The sequence below is a fragment of the Fundulus heteroclitus genome, chromosome 20, assembly GCF_011125445.2.
Source record: "Fundulus heteroclitus isolate FHET01 chromosome 20, MU-UCD_Fhet_4.1, whole genome shotgun sequence".
Classification (NCBI taxonomy): domain Eukaryota; kingdom Metazoa; phylum Chordata; class Actinopteri; order Cyprinodontiformes; family Fundulidae; genus Fundulus; species Fundulus heteroclitus.
The window spans coordinates 22,866,435-22,888,244 of NC_046380.1; the positions used below are offsets into that span (position 1 = coordinate 22,866,435).

General features: G+C 41.2%; 1 protein-coding gene across 1 annotated transcript; it reads left to right on the top strand.

Moving 5' to 3' along the window:
- The first annotated feature begins 257 nt into the window (after nt 1–257).
- On the top strand, nt 258–19,938 carry cse1l (CSE1 chromosome segregation 1-like (yeast)). Its single transcript, XM_036151985.1, is given in 26 exon segments — nt 258–381; nt 1,916–2,008; nt 3,947–4,089; nt 5,949–6,050; nt 6,121–6,266; nt 6,351–6,441; nt 6,588–6,695; nt 7,669–7,761; nt 7,857–8,024; nt 8,130–8,259; nt 8,355–8,420; nt 9,497–9,699; nt 9,787–9,871; nt 12,395–12,456; nt 12,549–12,685; nt 13,217–13,320; nt 13,407–13,504; nt 13,596–13,746; nt 13,841–14,049; nt 14,249–14,346; nt 14,446–14,531; nt 16,698–16,779; nt 17,094–17,240; nt 18,353–18,569; nt 18,571–18,585; nt 19,375–19,938. Coding segments are annotated over 25 exon segments (2,916 nt in total). The 5' UTR covers nt 258–381; nt 1,916–1,923; the 3' UTR covers nt 19,465–19,938.
- Nucleotides 19,939–21,810: the final 1,872 nt, after the last annotated feature.

Genomic DNA, 21,810 nt, shown 5'->3' on the forward strand with positions numbered 1-21,810 from the left:
GACAATAATCTGTAAATAAAGGGAATAAAAGTGTATACTTGTAAAATCGAATGAGGTATAACAGTATTTAAAAAAAAGCAATGTTTTACTAAAAACATATTGGAATTACATTTATAATCGAGCTATATTGGATTTGCAGCGGCAGAAGGAATGTTAAGCGAAGAGTCGATTTGGAGCTTAAAAGATCCGAATAGTGTGGCTGATTCGAGCCAAAAGATCCGGATCACAGAAGAGAGTCACAATTTCCATTTCCCCGGGTTTCTCATTTGCGCCTGCGCGACCCTGACCGCGCAGTTACGTTTGAAAGCTGCTACAGCGAGCACGTCTGTACGGTCTGTGGTGGCTTTAGGCTCCATCCTTGCTTTTCAAAGTACCGTGACGGTAAGCTATCCCGTTATTTTATCAATCCAGATGTATGCTGGGATTAAGGTCTCGGCGATTCGTCTGGGTCTTCCCGTCATAGTGAAGGAATGAATATGAACGTGTGAAGGAATTAGCTAACTTTATAGTTAGCAGCCAGTGCTTTAGCACGCTAGAGCTAATATTAGCCGAGTGACTTGCTGCCGGTGGGTGAGTCTGGTCACCGGAGTTTGGGTTTGCTCAGCGGTTTCTGCCATAAAGGGGAGCTTTTTTGTGGCTGCGCAGTGAATTAATAAAAAAACACAGTTATTTCACAGTTTAACTTTGCTTACGACCCTTTATTTGCGACACCCAGCAGGCCATGTGCTTATATTTAAACCCAGGACCTTTAGCATGCTGGCTAATATTTTTACCCTGAATGGACAGACCTGGGTTTCACTGGGAATAAAAGAAACATTGAGAGATGTGTGACCAAGTCCAGCCTTGGTAGTTAGTTGGGAAGAAGCCACTAATGAGCCGCAAAGCCAGATGAGGCTAAAAATCTTGAAACAGCTTAGCTGACTTTGGGCAGTGAACTAAACTTTATACAAATCAGATTCAACAAAAAATAAACCCTCATAACGTCATACTTTATAGCTAAAAAGTAGTAAGTAAGAATAGGTTTGCAGGGCATTTTAACTTCTAAGTCTAATATTGGGATCTGCACGGTGGAGCAGTTGGCAGCAAGAAGGTTGTGGGTTCGAATCCCGGCCTGCGGGATCGTTCTGCAGGGAGCTTCCTCACACAGTCCAGGAACATGACTGTTGTGTTAATTTGTGACTGTAAAATTGCTCCTAGGTGTGTGTGTGTGTGTGCATGGATGTCTGTCCCGTTTGTCTCTGTGTTACCCAGCCTCTCCTGCAGTGACCCTTAGGGATAGCCTCCCTGGAAAAGTTTGTGTAGACGACGGCTGGATGTTCAATATTGACCGATTGATAGAGCAAATACCGCTGGCTGCAACTTGCACAGTTCCCTTTAAGTATTTGCACACTTCTAAATCTTTTGCACACTGGTTTGGGTCCTGAGGTCACACTATGCAGCGGTCTTTCTATCTAGAAGCTGTTTTAGCTGCCTGTGTGCGCACACTGTTCCTGCTTCCTACAACTGCAGCACAATCATTAGAGACATGAGGAGAAACTTGAGTCTTCCTGACAGAAAATGATTCTAGGCTGAATTCACAACTCTGTGAATTGGCCGACAACTCCAGATTCACGTTTTGCAGCTTTCAATTAATCTTACTAGGTGTAAATCATTTTAATGTCTGCAAATAATTCAAAAGATCACAGCTGCAGACTTCAGTGAAACATCGGATTATGTGTTGATTTAAAAACTGCATGGATTGAGAAACATTTTTAATGACAGTTGTGTCACATTGATCACACATCGGTTGAACCTGACTGATACAGTGTGCGATAAAGTGTGCGATAAACTGGTATTGAAAGTGTTTGATGCTTATACATTAAATATGCAGGCTTCTTAATGTAGTTTTTTTTAATTTTTTTTTTTTGCCTTTTAGCTGTAAGCATGGAGCTGAACGACGCTAACCTGCAAACCCTGACCGAGTTCTTGAGGAAAACATTGGACCCAGATCCAACAGTCAGGCGTCCAGGTAGGACTGGGCTTTTTACCTGGGGGAGTATAAAGTGGTGTTTGGAAGAGAAAAATAACTCTGTGTGTGAAGTATTCATTTGAATGTAGACAATGGCTGATATAAAGATTCTTGGCTTGTTTATTTTGCTTTGTTACAGTCATGCCTCTTCATGGGTGGCATTTTGAAATGCTTAAATAAAGAAAATCTCCATTAAAAACAGCGGGGTTTTATTTTTAACCATAAAATATGTAAAGCTTAAAAAACTGCTTTAAAATGATGGTGTTTAAAGTAGTAACAACTTTAGCATAGTACGTAATACAGCATTAATATAAACATTGTATTGAATTATAAGCATTTTGCTAAATAAAATTGCATAAACATCAGCAAATAGTACTAATAATTATTCTATATTTGCAACTTGATGCATAAGAACTGAAAAAAATGAATGCAGGGATGTTTCTAATCCAACCCTAAGTATAAACTTGGGACTTCTTTACATTTAGGCTACGTTCCCACTGCAGGTTGTAATGCAACATTTTATTTTATTTAATTTTTTCCAAAGTTGTTCCCGTTATTTTTTTTTTTTAAATGCTGCCTATAGTCCGGTGTGAACTGTTTACGGCTCCAAATTGATGCACAATAGAACTAACATTAATGACTCCAAGCAGCCCGCTTCAGTGCAGCAAACAAAGAATAAATAGATTTTATGGTTAAAATTATCCAACAGAAACCGGTCATCGTGTCAGCTGGTGCTGAGGGGGAAGCCCGCTAATAAAAAAAAGTGAAACTCTGGCGTTTTCCAAACCTTTGACAGCACAGATGTTTATTTGGATGCGGGGACGCAGTCAGAATGGTGGAGCAGGCAATATAACAACTTCACAGAGACCGACTTCATAACTTTAGGAAGACGAGGGCAGATTTTAATAATATCAGCGCCTCTCCTCTCGACTCCTAAGGCAGGACACTCGTTGCAGTCCTTTGCAACAGGGCCAGATTACGACACGCTGCCCCCATTGAAATGCGACAGTGGATTGCAACAAGGGAAAACTTTTGCGTTACTGCAAAGTCCTCCGATTGTACATGAAGGGACAGCCGTGTGTTACGTCCCTCATCCAAACGGTTCCTATATGAGACGTCCAATTGGGCTTGAGTCGAGGTTTCTCTATTAATGAGGCCTAACGTCTCGCTGTCCTGCCACTGAGCAGCGCCGTGGCCGGCAGCCATCTGCCTTGCTAAAGCTAACTGCTATCACTTCCAGCTGCCGCTAAGTTGTGATACGGGTCGCTGGAAAGTGACGTCAAATCTGCCTCGGTGGTTCCCATTGGAGTCACGTTAAAAAAAAAATCAGATATCAATTGGATTCAGGAGCTCGTATGGAAGTGACTCAAATGTATACTTGCAAAAATCAGATTTGGGCGTTCCCACTTTCCTAACATCTCTGACTTGGTAATTTTAACCCTGCAGTGGGAATGGGGCCTTCATCTCTCTGTTAGTTTAAATCAAGACGTTATAAAATGAAATTTAAAAGTTACTTCTTTCTTTTGGCTGCTCGGCACATTGGAAACAAGTTGGCATAAAAAAAAAATCCGATCATTAAAGCAAGTTTAAGAAATGGCAGAACAACTTTTTATTTTGAGAGCTGAATTAGCAGCAGGTATCATACCGGAGAAATCCAGCTAACTGTAGCCTAGCATGTCCAGACTAGTAGCATGCGCATAGCTAGCTAAATCCTCAGAGACATTAGCTAAATGTTTCAGGTGATGTTTATTTTGGCCAGTTTTACTGTGTAACATTTGGAGCTTTTTGAACATGTTCAGGTGGTTTTACTGCTGAAACCCTAAACTAAGTTAATGTTTAAAACCTGCAACCCACCTTTTGATTTCCTAAAAGGTTGAAGTACTTCATCAAACAACTCGTCTTTTTTTTTTATGTGTCTGTTCCTCTTCCTCTTCTCAGCTGAAAAGTTTCTGGAGTCGGTGGAAGGAAACCAGAACTACTCCGTGTTACTTCTCACGTTGCTGGAGAAATCTCAGGACAACGTGATCCGCGTCTGTGCCGCCGTGACGTTCAAGAACTACATCAAAAGAAACTGGAGGATTGTGAGTCAGCTCTGCCGCAGCTGCATAAGGATGTAGTACTTCTGCGTCACTGGTTAAAATGGAAAACTGTCGGCTTTTGTCGCTCGCTATTGTTTACGACTGATTAAAATAAACTAAATCCTTCCTCTTGTTACACAGCTCTGCAGATAAACAAGATTTAACAAGATTTTCTAATCAGAGACTGCATGATTGTAGCGTTGACCTTTTAAACAGTTTCTAGTAGGGCTGAACGATTTTGGAAAATAATCTAATTGCGATTTTTTTTTTTTTCTTTCTTAATATTGCGATTTAATGCAATTTTTTCCCCAGTTTAATTTATCATGTCATTTTAAACATATACAAACAACAAATCATTTTGTTTCCTCGCCGTGTGGATTAGTTGCTAAAAGACCCACAGCATTTAAACTGGAGCAGAAATTATTGCGTTCTGCCTCCGATATATTTCAACCAAAATGGCAATTTTGACTTTTCTCTGCATTAACCACAAGCAACAAAACGGCCTCTAAATAAAGATGTTTGTAAACAAGGACTATTTAAAACAAGAACTTTTAATATTTCTATTGATCAGAATATTGTTCAAGAGAACAGCTTTTAATTGATTTGGACATCAATCCTTGTTGAACCTTGTTAAAGTGCAACCAACAAGCAATTCTATGTATTAAACTGATTGACCGGTACTTAATGCTATGCACGATTATATAAACTCTAAAACAAGTAATAAAATTAGATTATCTTCCCTTCCATGTGGAGCAAACCCACTTTAAACATTTTACCAACACCTAATGGATGTGTCTGATTCCCTAATTGTTACATAGCCAAAAATTGCAGACCTCTGCGATTTGGAAATTGCGTTTTTTTAAAATCGCGATTATATTGAAAATGCGATTAATTGTTTAGTTTCTAGCATCTTATATTAGCACAATTAGAGTTAAAAGACCCTTAACTGTGATCTCCAAAGGACGGCCATCATTCCCAAAGCCAGGATGGGTCGTGCCAAGCAGAATCGGCTTTAATGTTGAGCTTCCTGTTATCTCTGCTGATGTCCCATGCGGCGTTGTGGCTGCTTGAGCGATACGCTGACGTTAGAGCCTTTGTGCTTCCCCCGTCGCCCTTTTGAAAGCAGCCTCCTAGTGAAACCGAGTAACTTTGAGCCCTCTTTACCCAGAACGACTTCGATAAAAGAGAAGGGTTGGTAGCGCTACTTCATGATGCTTAGGTTCTCTAGGGCTGCACAGGAAAAGGTGCCATAATTCTGCACCATTTAGTAAAGAAACACTTTGCTAAATGGTGCTAATTTCTCTCTAGCGGGGTTCATTGCAAACCGATCCCAGATGGTGAGGTGACCTGTTGATTTAATTTTATCAACTTGTTTTTTTATTGCAACGTTGCATACGGCTGTGCTAGTTATTTTAGCGATGCAACAACTTGCTTCTTTTAATGACTTTACCATAATAAAAACCTTTTTCTGTTTCTATAATCGATCAAATACGTTCCTTGCAGTCTAAATGTAAAGTACGTATATAATGAGGTTTATTGCTGTCCAGTTATTGTGACATTGTACTAAAAATCAATTTGCACTTTCACTTTACGGACGGAGGAGAGGATTTTTAGTTTCCGACTATCTGAGAGCTAGTAAGGGCCGGTTAAACATAAAATCTTCTGATTCTGGTCACTAGGCAGTTTCTCTCTGCATCTCTGTTATTTCTACCTCCCGCTAGTTTTGTAGAACCCGAGCGATGTCAAGAATGTGTTATATATGTATTGCTGTGCAGTTTATCGTGCATTAAGGCATGCGGTTCAGAGCGTTTCTCTGCAGAGTTGTTGTGCATACGGTCATTTGGTTGGTTGCTCTCTCCCAGGTTGAAGATGAGCCAAACCGAATCTCTGACGTCGACCGAACAGCGATCAAAGCCAACATCGTAAACCTGATGCTGAGCAGCCCAGAACAGATCCAGAAACAGGTAAATGCTCCCCCCGTTGCCTCGGCCAACGGCTTCCGCAGTGATTTTTCTAATCGCTCTAACTTTACAGCTGAGTGACGCCATCAGCATCATAGGAAGGGAAGACTTTCCTCAAAAATGGCCGGACCTGCTGACAGAGATGGTGACCCGCTTCAGGAGCGGAGACTTCCACATCATCAACGGGGTTCTCCGCACCGCACACTCCCTCTTCAAGAGGTAGCCATTCGTTCTTTCTTCATATCAGCTTTAAAAGGAGGCGATTTTTGTTGCAAATTAAAGAAAAGGTGTTTCTGCTTTAAGGTACCGGCACGAGTTTAAGTCCAACGAGCTTTGGACTGAGATTAAACTTGTACTGGACACGTTTGCCCTTCCTCTGACGGAGCTCTTCAAGGTTTGGGACTTCAGTGTTGTTAGCTGTCTCACCAACAAGCTACATGTTTTAAAATAGGCTTTTTTTTATTTTCGTTTTGTTTTCACGGTTAAATTTGAAAACTTTGCAGCCAGGATTTCCTAATTGTTTCTCCGTCAATGTTTCAGGCCACCATCGAGTTGTGTCAAACTCACGCCAACGACGTCAACGCCCTAAAGGTCCTCTTCTCGTCCCTGACGCTCATTTCAAAGCTTTTCTACAGTCTTAACTTCCAGGTGAGTTTGGTTCCTTTGCTTTGACCATTTTGACACCTTCAGGGTTGGTTCCCTCTAGAGCTAATTGCTTTGAAATTACAGAAAGCGGCCTTAGGGTTAGGCTTGTCTCAAGCTCCCCGATTTATCTTAAAAAAAACGTAGTGGCGACTTCTTTCCGATTTTAATGAAAATGTTACAACCGCATACCAACGCATCCGTTGGGGTTTTATTTGGACCAACCGAAATTAGTGCATAATAAGAAAGTGTAAAGAAAAGGGATACGGAGTTCTCCAAGTAAAAATCAAAAAACTGTAGTCCGTACTTTATAGAACCACCTTTAGCTGCATATTTGGATATGTCTCCACCAGATTTACCACCTCCAGCCCACAGAAGACTGAAAATGTTGCTCGTTCTTTGCCAAATGGCTAAATGTCAGCCAGACTGAGTGTTTTTAAGTCTTGCCATAAATCTCAATTGGGTGTAGATGTTGACTTTGACTAGGCCATTCCAGCACATGGATACGCTCTAATCTAGACAAAACTATCGTAGCTCTAGCTGTGTGTTCAGGCTCATAGTCCCGCTGGAAAGTGAACCTCTTGATGTCTTGCAGGATTGCTGGGGATTTAGCGTATTTAGCATCCCCACAGGGCGGTGCTCCCGCCTCCCATACTACGTTTTTGGTCTCGCATCTCAGAACTCCAGCTGCTGTGTCGCTTACGTGGCTCGCGAACAGGATCTCTTACGGCTGAGTAGGAATGCAGGCCACATATTGTTGGATTTTTACTTGAATCGTTTTATTTCACCGTCACAATAATGTGCTGCATTGTGTGGGTCTGTCATATAAAATCCCAACAAATACCCTGATATGCCATTAGTAACGTGACAAAGTTAGTGTGAATCCTTCTTCTGTGAGGTTTGGCAGGTGATTTTGAGCTGTAAGCACATTTTATTAAAAGCCACCGGTTTGAACCTGAACTCAACTTCATCACAACAGGACCTTCCAGAGTTCTTCGAGGACAACATGGAAACCTGGATGACCAACTTTCACGGCCTTCTGACTCTGGACAATAAGCTTTTACAAACAGATGTGAGTTGTCCTCCTTCATACGGCTGTTAACTTTAAAAAGTTCAGGTTGTTTGTAAACCTTCATTTATTCTTTTCTTTTTTTTAATGGATGTTAGGATGAAGAGGAGGCAGGCCTCCTGGAGCTGCTGAAGTCTCAGATCTGCGACAACGCGGCTCTTTACGCCCAGAAGTACGACGAGGAGTTTCAGCCGTACCTGCCGCGCTTTGTCACTGCCATTTGGAACCTTCTGGTCTCTACCGGCCAGGAAGTCAAATATGACCTGGTGAGCCTCGTGGGGCCCGTGTGCCACCATTTTCCCGTGTTTTTTTTGGGATCTTCTCACTCTCTGGCAGCATCCAAACAATTAAACACCCTGGTTTCCCTGCAGCTCGTAAGCAACGCCATCCAGTTCTTAGCATCGGTGTGCGAAAGGCCGCATTACAAGCATCTGTTTGAGGACCAGAACACCCTGACCAGCATATGTGAGAAGGTCATCGTGCCCAACATGGAGTTCAGAAGTAAGTGCTCCCATGAGGCCGGCCACCTTGGATTCTGGTGCGCGTCTGTTCAGCTGTGGCGCTAACCAGATGGCTATCTCATGTCCCGACTGCAGGCGCTGACGAGGAGGCTTTTGAAGATAACTCTGAGGAATACATTCGACGAGATCTCGAAGGATCTGGTAAAGTTTGAAATCGTTAATATCAGATTATTTTAAGGGAAAGAACATAAACTTGTTGTACCTTTTTAAATGTCTGGATGACTTTATCCAGAATGGCAACACTTTTCAATTCCATTTTATTTATATAGCGGCAATTCATGAAACATGGCATCTCAAGGCATTTTCCAAAGTCAAATTCAATCAGATTATACAGAGTGGTTAAAAATAAAAAGTAGTATCTAAGGAAACCCAGTTGATTGCATCAAGTCCCGACAAGCATCATTCACTCATGGAGAAGCGTAGAGCTACAGGGAGAGTCGTCTGCATTGTCCATGGCTTTGCAGCAATCCCTCATACTGAGCAAGCATGAAGCAACAGTGGAAAGAAAAACTCCCCATTAACAGGGAGGAAAACCTCAAGCAGAACCTGGCTCAGCATGAACGGTCATTTGCCTCGACCGACTGGGGGTTACACTCCAAAAACGGAACTAAAAATAAGTAAAATATTCTTAAAATTAATGTATCTGTCCTTGATTTGAGCAGGTAGATAAGATGATCTGCCAATGAAATAAGATTTTTACACTTAAAATAGGAACAACTCATCTCCATCATCTTATTTCAAGTGCAGTATGTCTAATTATCTCATTTTAGGGGACAAAATACTCATTCCATTGGCAGATAATGTTATTTACCTGCTCAAATCAAGAACAAAAAGACAAATTTGAAGAACATTTTACTTATTTTTAGATACGTTTTTCAGTGTACAGAAGACAGAGCAGAGACACAACAAGACAGACAAAAAAGCTCAGAAGCACACATTGACTCAGGCATCCTTTCTACATTAGATTGTAATAGCGGGTGATCTGTCATCCCTGGATGATGTCACAGCTAACAGGACGTCAGACCAGGTGTACCTACTATGAAGAAAAAAGAGAGAGAGTGAAGAAAAAAGAGAGAGAGAGCAAAAAGTTTAAAGCTGAAATGACAACAAGCAATGTAAATTGGAGAACAGTTTTTTTTCCTTTGGTTGCAGCTACCAGTATCTGTTAATGTCTCGGGTTGTTCGGAGGTCTTCACCGTTCCTTTTTGTCTCTTCAGACATCGACACGCGGCGCAGGGCAGCGTGCGACCTGGTGAGGGGGCTCTGTAAGTTCTTCGAGGGGCCTGTCACGGCCATCTTCTCCGGCTATGTGAACTCCATGCTGGCAGAATACGCCAAGAACCCGGGCCAGAACTGGAAGCACAAAGATGCGGCCATCTACCTGGTCACATCGCTGGCGTCCAAAGCCCAGACGCAGAAGGTGAGCGGCGGCGTAAACCCCTGGGAGGTGTTGGGTGTCCTTCATAGGGTTAAACATATTTAGTGTTTCTGTTGGTTTTTCTGACAGCATGGCATAACACAAGCCAATGAGCTGGTGAATCTGACTGAATTCCTGGTCAACCATATTCTCCCAGATTTAAAATCATCCAATGGTAAGAGCTGTCTTGATTTTCTACCTTTGTTTAAACAGAAATCTCTCACTAAGTTTATTTATTTTATTCTATTTCTGTGTAAAAGGCTGGTTCATATACAGTCATTGCTAATAATCCGTCTGTCGCTACATGTATATCCTAACGTTTGAAGTCACTGAATTGTGAATAGATGTGACTTCCTTTCATATCCAGACTAAAGAGAGACAAAAACACATCGTTCCACACAGAAGTGGCAGAAAAGGCAGTAAAACTGTTAGAGTAGCCGGTAGGGCTGAACAATTAATCGCATTTTCAATATAATTGCGATTTAAAAAAAACGCAATTTCCAAATCGCACAGTCTGCAATTTTTGGCTATGTAACAATTAGGGAATTAGACACGTCCATTAGGTGTCGGTAACATGTTTAAAGTGGGTTTACCTCCACATGGAAGGGAAGACAGTTGCAGCAGTGAGATAATCAAATTTTATTACTTGTTTTAGAGTTTATATAATCCATATATATAGCATTAAGTACAGGTCAATCAGTTTAATACATAGACTTGCTTGTTGGTTACACTTTATGTTCAACAAGGATTGATGTCCAAATCAACTAAAAGCTTTTCTCTTGAATAATATTCTGATTAATAGAAACATTAAAAGTTCTTGTTTCAAATAGTCCTTGTTTATAAACGTCTTTATTTAGACGCCATTTTTGTTGCTTGTGGTTAATGTAGAGAAAAGTCAAAATTGCAATTTTGGTTGAAATATATTGTAGGCAGAACGCAATCATTACTGCTGCGAGTTTAGATGCTGTGGGTCTTTTAGCAACTAATCTGCACGGCGAGGAAACAAAATGATTTGTTGTTTGTATATGTTTAAAAAGACATGATAAATTCAACTGGGGAAAAAAAATAAAAATCGCATTAAATTGCTATATTAAGAAAAAAAATCGCAATTAGATTATTTTCCAAAATCGTTCAGCCCTAGTAGCCGGTCTCTGGGCGCCCGTGAACCACAGCAAGATAAAAACATGAAATGGAGAAGAATGACTGTAAAATGAGTCTGTGGTCTAAAAGCTTCCCACAATCCCGCGGTTTGTTGACCGATGCGTCAAGGGGGGAATTTGACGTTTACACGTTGTTGTAAATAATTGTCCATTTTTAAAGTTGTTTTTCGGAGTTTAACCTTTAAGGCAGAGGTTGGTAAATTGCGTGTTCTTGCGCTTTAACTAGTCTTGACGACCTCCAAAGCGCTTCACACTACAGTTAAATGCTTTCAGATTGAAATATTGGCGCGATTCACAACAGGAATGTTCCAGCATGTTTGCAAAGTACCAACCACTTACCCTGCGTACTGTATATAATTACAGTAGGGTAATAAATAATAAGTATTAAGCATAGCATTTCTCTGTTTTGGAGCATGTCGGTGGATCAGTTTCTTCCTTCAAATGTTGCGGAGGAGCGGCACCAGTCACGTATAGCTGAGGCCCCGACAGAAATCTAGATGGTTGTGATAAAACGTTCAAAGGCTGGAGTCCAGGATCCATGCGATGTCTTGATGCACGTCTGCAGGACTCTTCTAATGTGTGGCGCGCATTCCCCTTACATCTGTGTTTGCGGTCAGCCACATCCAGCGGGGTTTAGAGAGGTTTGCCTGGAGGCTGTTGCTACCAAAAAACACAACGGGGTCTTAAGTGCTGCTGGTGTTTTATATTTAAATAATCCCCATAGAGTTGTCCGGGGGACAAACATCAGTAGGAAAGCTCGGTGGTCTCGCTGCTTCTTGCAGGTCAGCTCCAAGCTGTGCTGCTCAGCCAGCATCTCCAAACGCTCCACATCCCGTGGGTCCTTATTTGGTCAGCTGGCCGCTCTGCAGCTTCTTTCATAACAAGCTGACTGTTGCCCTTCAGAAACATTGAAGGCTCTCCTAATTTGCAGCAAAAAACTAAAAAGACGCTGTTTTCTAGAGCATTGGGCAAAAAACATTTACAGCAAGACAGGCTTTGCAAACTTAAACTTAATATAAGGACTGTAATATTTACCATATGTTTTCAGTGTCTGTTTTTTAATTTCCATAGCAGAGATGGGAGATTTTTTTATGGTCATAATATTTTGTAGTATTTATGAAAAAAATGAAAGTATTTTAACATTGATTCGTCTTTTTCGCTATAGATCCATTGATTTACTGTGTAAAAAAAAATGCTACTTCACGACACTAGTTGTTTTATTTGACCAAAAATAATTGGTTTCAGTCAAATTTTGAAATGGAAATGCAGAACTCTCATGGTAAAAAAAAAAAAATAGTAAAGACGTTAGGTTTATCTTCACTCTCGCTCAGATTTGCATCATTCACCATCTCTGGGTGATGTTTTGTTGCAGCGGCCCAGGAAAGGTGGAGAAACTGATACCGCAGCATCATTTTGTAGATAAAATTAGCAAAATTGCAACTGAACGAGGCCTAAAAAAAGTAGAAAGGAAAATGTCAACATACTAAGAGTTGTAAACATATGTTTTAATGAAATTAACGCTTATCATCTCGTCGTAGTTAACGAGTTCCCAGTGCTGAAGGCAGACGCCATCAAGTACGTTATGATCTTCAGAAGTCAGGTATGATCCTCTGTTTTCTTCAGAACTTGTTTAATATTTTAAATCGAAAGTGAATTCCTCACTGAAAGTTTCGCGCTGTCTTTTCCCTCCAGCTTCCTAAGGAGCAGTTGCTGCAGGCCGTCCCTTTCCTCATAGCACATCTGCAGGCGGAGAGCACGGTCGAGCACACGTACGCGGCCCACGCTCTGGAGAGGCTGTTCACCATGAGAGGCCCCAATAATGCAACACTGTGAGCATCAACCCAGGAACCCATTACAGCCTCTGCCGGGGAAACCTTTAGGCACGAGTGCAAGAAAAATACTCCAGCACTGCAAAAACCGAACTAAAAATAATTAATATTTTCTTAAAATGACTGTATCTTTCCTGGATTTGAGCAGGTTAATAAGATGATCTGCCAATGGAATAAGACTTTTGCACTTAAAATAGAAACACCTCATCTCCATCATCTTATTTCAAGTGCAGGTTATCTAATTATCTTATTTTAGGGGTCAAAATACTCATTATATTGGCAGATAATATTATTTACCTGCTCAAATCTTGGACAAAAACACAAATTTTAAGCCGTTTTTGCAGTGAGGTGTTTTTAGTCAGGTAGAAAAGCCGGACTGTAAGTCTTGGCTTCAGTTATGGACATCCAGGGAATTGGTTTTTTATGCCCAATAACCTAAAAACGTAATAATAAACGATGCAGCTTGACTTCAGTTGCAACGTAGAGGTTTCTATTCTGCATTTACTGATTCCCGTCGTTTCCTGTTCTCAGCATCACTTCTGCAGAGATGGCACCTTTCACTGAGCAGCTGCTCACCAACCTGTTCAAAGCACTGACTCTTCCCGGTTCTGCAGAAAACGAGTACATCATGAAAGGTACAATCTGCTTCGGTCCCACAGTGCTTTTAGTTTTAAGTTAATAGCAAATTCACAGTTTTTTTCCCCTATTTTTATCTCTAAAGCCATCATGCGCAGCTTCTCCCTGCTGCAGGAGGCCATCGTTCCCTACATTCCCACCCTGATTGGCCAGCTCACTCACAAGCTGCTCTTAGTCAGCAAGGTAACTAGCTTCTTAAGAATGGATCGGTTATTACACTTTGGGGGGGGTTTTACACTCATTCACGCATTTTTTTTTTTGGCTTTTGTCCCAGAATCCCAGCAAGCCTCACTTTAATCACTACCTGTTCGAGTCTCTGTGCCTCTCCGTGCGGATCACCTGCAAGGCCAACCCCGCCACAGTCACCAGCTTCGAGGAAGCTCTCTTCCCCGTCTTCACAGAAATCCTTCAGCACGACGTCCAAGGTATGTCAGCCCGCCGTCAGAAGCTCCCGCGTGCGCGCGTGATGTCCAGGAAACGAGGTGACGGGACTCTCCTCCGTTGTTTTTTGTTTTGCAGAGTTTCTTCCGTATGTGTTCCAGGTGATGTCCCTCCTCCTGGAGATCCACTCCAACTCTATTCCCGCTTCCTACATGGCGTTGTTCCCCCACCTGCTGCAGCCCGTCCTGTGGGAGCGCACGGGGAACATCCCGCCTCTTGTGCGTCTGCTGCAGGCTTACCTGGAGAAGGGCGGAGCCTCCATCGCTGCGTCCGCCGCTGATAAAATCGTGAGGAAATCTTGATTTCTGTGATGCAGGAAACGTGGCAGCTTCCACTCCTTTTTAAGTTCATGTGGTTTTCATGCTTGGCAAGAGAGTTTGGATCAAATCTTAAAGTAGACACTGTTGTTTACATCTTTTTTGGTTGAAGGACTACATGTGCAGATCCACTTATTCTCCTTTTTTTTTTTTTTTTTCTCCATCCCAGCCCGGCCTGCTTGGAGTTTTCCAGAAGCTTATAGCTTCCAAGGCCAACGACCACCAGGGTTTTTACCTTCTCAACAGCATCGTAGAGAACATGCCTCCGTGAGTTTTTCAGCGCTTTGATCAACTTTTAGTCCGTAAAATAATCTCCATGTGAATGTTTTTGTTCCATAATGAAATGTTTTTGTGTCGCTTCACCAGCGAGTCCATCACTCAGTACAGGAAACAGATCTTCATTTTGCTCTTCCAGCGGCTCCAGAGCTCTAAAACTACAAAGTTTATTAAAAGTTAGTACTTTTGTTTACTTTTTTAATTTGTTTTTGCATTTAGTACTTGAGGCACCTTTGAGTCCAAACGTATTTATTTTATAACTTATTATTGTGTTATTCTCAATATAATGATCACTTAAAAAGGTACATTTTCTGAGCTTGGCCAGATTTGCTTTATTATGATAAATTCCAGGATCTCTTTTATTTCTCAGTGTATAAAAGAGGAGATTCATATTTATACCTGCACTCTGTACCCATGTAAACATTTAGGCTCCTTAAATATGCAAGTTTTTTAATATGCTGTAGTCCCCGCATGCTTTACATGTGAGCCTCTGCCTTCAAAACTATTTGAACAGGGAGCAGATTTGAAGGAACACATTCTTCCAAAAGAAAACCTAATCTAGTACCGCGTTTTTTTTTTGGAATAAAAGTTCATCCTTAATGTCGCATCAGTGAAAAAATGTGTCGTATAGAGGAACAAAACATGCATAAGTGTTCTTTCTTTGAAAATCTTTTCACAAAATCCAAGTACAAGAACTGAGATTTGATCTGGAAAGGCAAATGATTCAACTACACAAAAGCACACACAGCAACAGGCTGAATAGGTGTGCGGTTTGTTAACGCAACACACTAACGGCTAGTCAGCCACACCAGAACATACCTGGGAGGCTGAATTAACAAGCAGGTTACCGGTAAACAAGTTCACCAACATCCCGATCTCAATCCACATCACTGAATTCACTAAATCCTTCAACTCGGCATCTGTTCTGTTCTCTGAATCCTGACAGGAAAGTAGCTTGGTGCAAATTCCCGGTTGCCGTGAAGCTGTGCTCTCCATCCTCTACCACCACAGGCGAGCTTTAAATTGCCTTAAAGCTCCGGTCCACTGAGATGTCCCAAAGGCTGGACTGCTTTACTTAAGCTTTCAGGGTTGATGGAAAAATATGGAGTTGCAAGCTTTTATTTTATCTTTGGACTGTGGCGTTAAGTGCGATCGCTGACTGACCATCACAAGCAGGGTTTGCATGAAGCTGACAGGACACATTGTGTCGCGGTTTCTAACCCAAGCGGTCAACACGTCTTGACTCGTCTATCATCTATCGTCTATCATTTTTCGTTCTCGACCACAACTATGGGGGGTGGAGTCGTCTTTTGGCACGGTTTTCCTTTTGAAAATGACAATCGGTGTCGTTGATGTTCATTTTCGTGTTCAAGCACCCGTGCATCTGTGGACTTGTTCCTCCCCCTCTGGCCATCTTGTTTTCAGCCCTTGTTCAGCTTGCTTCCTTTCCTTCCCTGCAGGAAGAGAAACCTCTGCTTTTCGCCAGTCCCTCACAACTTTCTCACTTGCTGCTCGATTACAGGTTTCAGCTGCATGTATCACTACCTTCATTTTGTAATCTGCAGAATAGGATCGTCTTTTCTGGGGCGTTTTTTGTTTGTGTTCAGCGTTTCTCAGTCGTCTTTAAGTTGATGTTTTAGTAGATTTTTAAGTGGTTCAAGAGCAGCATATAGTTCTCACGAGCCTAGAGCGCCCTCTCGTGGCTGCAGACGGTAATTTACTCTTTGGTTCATGTCAGTCAGCGTGAATTTACATTTAAAAACATGTTTTGTATTCGATGTATACAATGCACCTGACTGAAAGTCACAAAATCGGCCAAATTATGAAAAAATGCAACTTATTGTGTAGAAAATACGGTACCATGCAAAATTCATAGCAATGAAAAAGCTGAACATGACAAAAAATAGTCCTGGTGTGTTGGTTTTTAAAAAAATATTACACTATAATGAGAGGAACCATTTTGGGGAAAATAATATAAGAGGGAAAATGACATTGTTCCAAAACTAATAAAGCATTTAAATTATAGGTATCAATTATTAGCCTAGTTAAGGCTGAAGTAACCTCATCCTAATATTCCACTGATAAATGGGGATGCTCATGTCAAAAATTGAATAAGAGTATAAATATAAATAACAAAACTATGTTTATAGGTCTGAGGATTTTGAAAAGATTTAATACGCTGAAATACACTTTTATTAGAGGGACCGTTTTGGACCGAAGCGTAAAATATAGCTACATTTTAAAGGTGCCTCAAAGGTGAATGTATTTGTGCATTAAGATGCCACGGGTGTTGGCCAAACGGTTTAAAAGAGAATAATAGTTTCTCTTTTTCTGTCTCAAAGGTTTCTTGGTGTTTGTCAACCTTTATTGTGTCAAATATGGAGCGATTGCACTTCAGGAGATCTTTGACAGCATCCAGCCAAAGTACGTACTAATCCTTATTGACATTGCTGAGAAGCTTACGGCTGCATTTACTGATCCGCATACGGCGAGCAAGAAGAGCATTTTGAGCTGATATTTACTGCGCTATCACTTTAATATTAATAATATTGTTGTTGGTATTGATGATTTCCTGATGACATCTGCCGTCTATCTGCCAGTTATTGTAGAAGTAAAATATCATTTTCTAGTTTTTATTTATTCATTTTTTTTTCTTTCTTTTTTTTTTTTTTTTTTTTTACATGGTTTGAATCGTCGCGTTTTCACATTTAAACCCTTTGAACCTTTTCGGACGGCAGAATGTTTGGGATGGTGTTGGAGAAAATCATCATTCCGGAGGTTCAGAAGGTGTCTGGACCCGTTGAGAAGAAGATCTGCGCCGTCGGCATCACAAAAATCCTCACCGAGTGTCCTGCCATGATGGACACGGAGTACACCAAGCTGTGGTAAGAACGCGCTGCCAGTGTTGAACAACAGCGCTAAATCCAGCTCCTGCCCCCTTTATGGGTTTAACTTAAAACTTTATCAGGCAGTCAGAGTTTCATCTGAAGACACAAGGGTACAAATTCAAGCCTCTTTGGTTTCATACATGGTTTTGGATTATTGACCATGAGATGCACTTTAAATTTGATCAGAATGTTTAGTTGTATTCTGATGGGGATAAAACTCATTACTAAATCTTTTTAGCTATAAATGAATGCCTGCAGATGGTCACTGCCCTAAAAACAAAACTTAATCCTGAATAAAATGGGTGCCTCACTGCTGCAGAGTACATTGAGCTGTGCTACTTTGCTGCTAAACTGTATGCAATGGTTACATTCTGCATACATCAATACAGCACTTATTGATGCCTTCATGGAAAAGAAAATAGGTCACACATAAAAATAACAATCTGTCATATAATGTTTTTTTTATTTGTGTACATCCTGAATCTGCCATTATCACAAGATGACTAAACTTCATCATGTTATTTGTTTTGTGGGTTAATGAGGAACGTATTTAATGATGACGTTAATTGACCATCAATATTTTAGTCGTTTTTTTCCCCCCGTGATTTTTCTACACTCCAAAGATCCCTTATGTCAGAAATAGAATATTCACTATTTGCAGTTTCTGAAACATCCGTTAGTTGGCGGACTTGTAAAACATTCATGTTGCCAAAAATGCAGTTTGGACTTAAGGCCGTCGTTCTGAGAGCCGGAGGGTAAAGCTGACTGGGATGGTTTCAGGACAGTAAAACGGGAGTTATGACTTGGTTAGAAAAGAAAACCTGAAACTGTAACAACTGTGACGCTTCCTTTCAAGATAAAACTTTGTTTATTGCACCTGGAAAGCTGATTCTCTTTAGATCTGACATTGGTGACCTTAATTAGCTTTTTTTGCTGTCTGATAACCCCTCGTCGTCCATAATGGACATCAGACATTACCGCAGTTATGGTGAGCTACTTCTGCTAAACTTTAGGGTTGAGTGACAAAGGCAGATTCCAAGGAAAGAGTTTATTGAACTGTTTGAATGATTGACTTGTAGTTAACGCCACCTGTGACTGCGTCTGCTCAGGACCCCCCTGCTCCAGGCTCTGATTGGTCTGTTTGAGTTGCCGGAAGACGACAGCATCCCAGACGACGAGCACTTCATCGACATCGAAGACACGCCGGGCTATCAGACGGCTTTCTCACAGCTGGCCTTTGCAGGCAGGAAGGAACACGACCCGATCGGGGATGCAGTGGGCAACCCCAAAATCCTGCTGGCCCAGTCGCTGCACAAGCTTTCTACCTGCCTGTCCTGGAAGGGTACGTTCAGGTCCATGATGGCTGAATGTCATGATAACCGTTCCCTCTTTCTTTCTCCTCCATCAATATTGCTCTCATCATTTCAATGCCTTTAACTGTGTGACATCTGGCATCTCAGTCAGGTGTGGGGGGTGTTTGGTGCAGAGGGGCTCCGTCCAGCAGGCTGGACGTACTATTAGCTTTGACTAATGGATCGTATGAATTCTTGACAATTAACGGGTTCCTACAGTCTGGAAAAGTAGAATTTCATATTTTCTGTTCCGGTTAAGGATAGAAAAATATGTCTCCAGACTTTCTGCCTTTTGTCTAAATGTTCTTTGCTTATTCTTTCCCCTCTTTCTTGCATGTCCCCTTCTAGTGCCCTTCCTTCCTTCATTAGAGCCTTCTTACTTTCCCTGTTTCCTACCTCCTTACTGTGGTTTTTCATTCCTTGCCTCTGATTTTCTTTTCCTTGTCTGACCTTCTTTCCATATGTCCAAGTGCCCTTTTTTCTTGTCCATCCCTTTTTTTATTCCTTCCTTGTCTTTTATTATTTCCCTTCTTTGTGTCTTCATCTTTGTAGATTTCATGTCTAAAGCCTTCTGCTGTTGAAAAAGTTCTCATAAATGTATCAAAAACTTTAGTATTTTGCATCTTAACATGAAGACTGGAAAGTTGATTAAAGGCAAGCATCCAATCTTTAGATTTAAAAAGGGTGTCAGAGCCAAGCACTGAGAGGTTAAGAACAGTAATTGCTTCAAGAATGACAATTAAGCAAACGTCGCCCCCTTGTGTGTGTCTGTGGCGCAGGTCCCCTCCATGCTGAGCACCAGCCTGAACGCGGACGCCCTGAAGTTCCTGCAGGGATATTTGCAGGCAGCTTCTGTGCAGCTGGTCTGAAGCGACTCGGTCAAAGAGCGCCATGAACTGCAGCCAGAGTGGGCCCAGGTCACATACGAGGGATCGGCTTCAGCTGAACTCATGACTCCATGGTTGTATGATGGCTCAACAGGAAAAACAAATATATTTTGCCTGAATAAAGGGTGTCTTCTGATGAGAAAACATTTTAGTTGTTTTTAAAAGACATGACCAAATGCTGGCAAAGCAATATTTATCCTCTCTAGTGATGCAAACTGGATTTTGGATTGCTGTACACGGGTTGGTAGAGGTACAGGCAGACAGAATTGAACAGATGTCTTTACCAGCTTAGTATGTTCAAATTTGTTTTTGTCACAATGACTTCAGGCTACGGCTTGGATATCTCTACCCCACGTTTCTGTTGCATGTTGCCCTCCGATTTGTCCATGTCCTGTCCTTTTGTTCCCTCACCGTTTGTTAATGTGAATAAAGAGACGCACTTGTGTACATCTGTTACTACTGCTGTTTTACTTTGTAATTGGAGTCTTGTTAAACTTTTTTTTCAGTTTTAGGTGTTTAAAATGCCCAACATTTACAGTGGAAATCATCTGCATCATTGCAGGGAATGGTTAGAAAGAAAACACTGCACAATTTGAATTACTGGATGAATGTGGAGTGGTATGGAGGCAATCAGCCTGTGGTTCTGCTCAGAAAGCCCAAGTTAATCACTTTATACACTTTAAAAGGATATACGCCTCTACTTTATGACTTGATATGCCTTTTTGGCACATCATGAGGGCCGGATAAATATCCTTGACGGGCTGGATTTGGCCCGCAGGCCTTGAGTTTAACACGTGCATTAGAGTCTACATGCTCAGGCCACTGCTGACCACAATCAACCACATTAACACCGTGGTCGTCGGAGCAGCTTCTGGTACATTTGGCAGTGTGTGCAGGTACCAAGTTCTGATGAAAAAAAAAAAAAGAAACCTGCATCTGTGTGAAGCTCGTCGGCAGAAGGAAGCATGAAATGCTCTTAAGATTTCCTGGTAGATGTCTCCATTGACATTAGAAAATGCAGTGGACCAACACCACTGAGCTATATAATACACTGGAGTGCTAATCGCCGTCTTTTTGAACGAGTCGCTGTGAAGCCACCAGCCGCCATATTGGTACTCCCCATTTCCCCCCAGTAACTAGGAAATATGTGCGCTACAGCATCGAATAACGAGGATTTTCTCATGTTCAGGCGGGGCTAAAGACTTTTAAAATGTCAAATGCCATATAGTTTTATGTTATGTTCTAAAAATATCAAGTACTGAGAAAGTCATGTGCTGAAATATTTTGCATTTTATTCATTTAAATATATATGTTTAACATTTATGAATATATAAATAACATACAAAAACATATTTACATATGTGTATACATATATATACATATATACATACTTATATATACATATATGTATATTTAATATGAATAACATGTAAAATATTTCAGCACCTAATTTCCTAGTAGTTGATAGTGTTAGTACATCCACTGACTGTAAAATTACCTGTGAAACGTTTTCACTCAGTCAGAAAACTGCTTGTTGTTGCAACCAAATCCTATGAGATTCTGTGAGAGTAGGGAGTAGCAAGATGGCGGCCAGTGGCTTCATTTTTTCGGCAAAATCAGCACTCCAGTGTATTATATAGCTCAGTGACCAACACCAGCAGATGCCATGGCACCCCAAAGCATCACTGACTGGGAAAAACTGACCTGAAATTGTGGACCAATGAGCAGCGGTCCTGGTAAGGTGCTTCTGACGACTGGTTCAGGAGTGGCTTTACCTGATTACATGGGTAGGATTTACCTGTGCATAGTTGCTCTTTGGACAAGGGATTTAACCTAACAAGGATGCAGTTATCCCTTCTGCTGGTCAGCCCTTTTCCTTCCACTCAGCTTTCTATTAATATGCTTGGATAGAGCACCCTGAACAACCAGCAATGACCACTGAGTGACAAAAGACTGGGCTTAAACTTCCCATTTTTTGAGGTGTAGCTGTATGCAGTAAAAAAATTAAATAAATAAATAAACATCCTGTGTTAAGTTTCATAATAATTATATAATTATCGGCACCACAACAGTTCCTTTGATATAAATTTAACATTTTTATATATAATAGTGTTTAGGAACTTCTAATTAGTCATTTCTGACTGTGTTTTATGTGGGCAGGACCACTTTTGCCCCAAGCACTGGGAAAAAAAACAAAAAGGTCTACAGTGACATTGATGTGAGCTCCCCGTAACACTGGAGGTAATTCACATAACGAGCAGCTGGGAGCTATGCCTAGAAAAAAATAACTTGTTTACTGTCGAACTATAACGCACAAAAAAATATAAA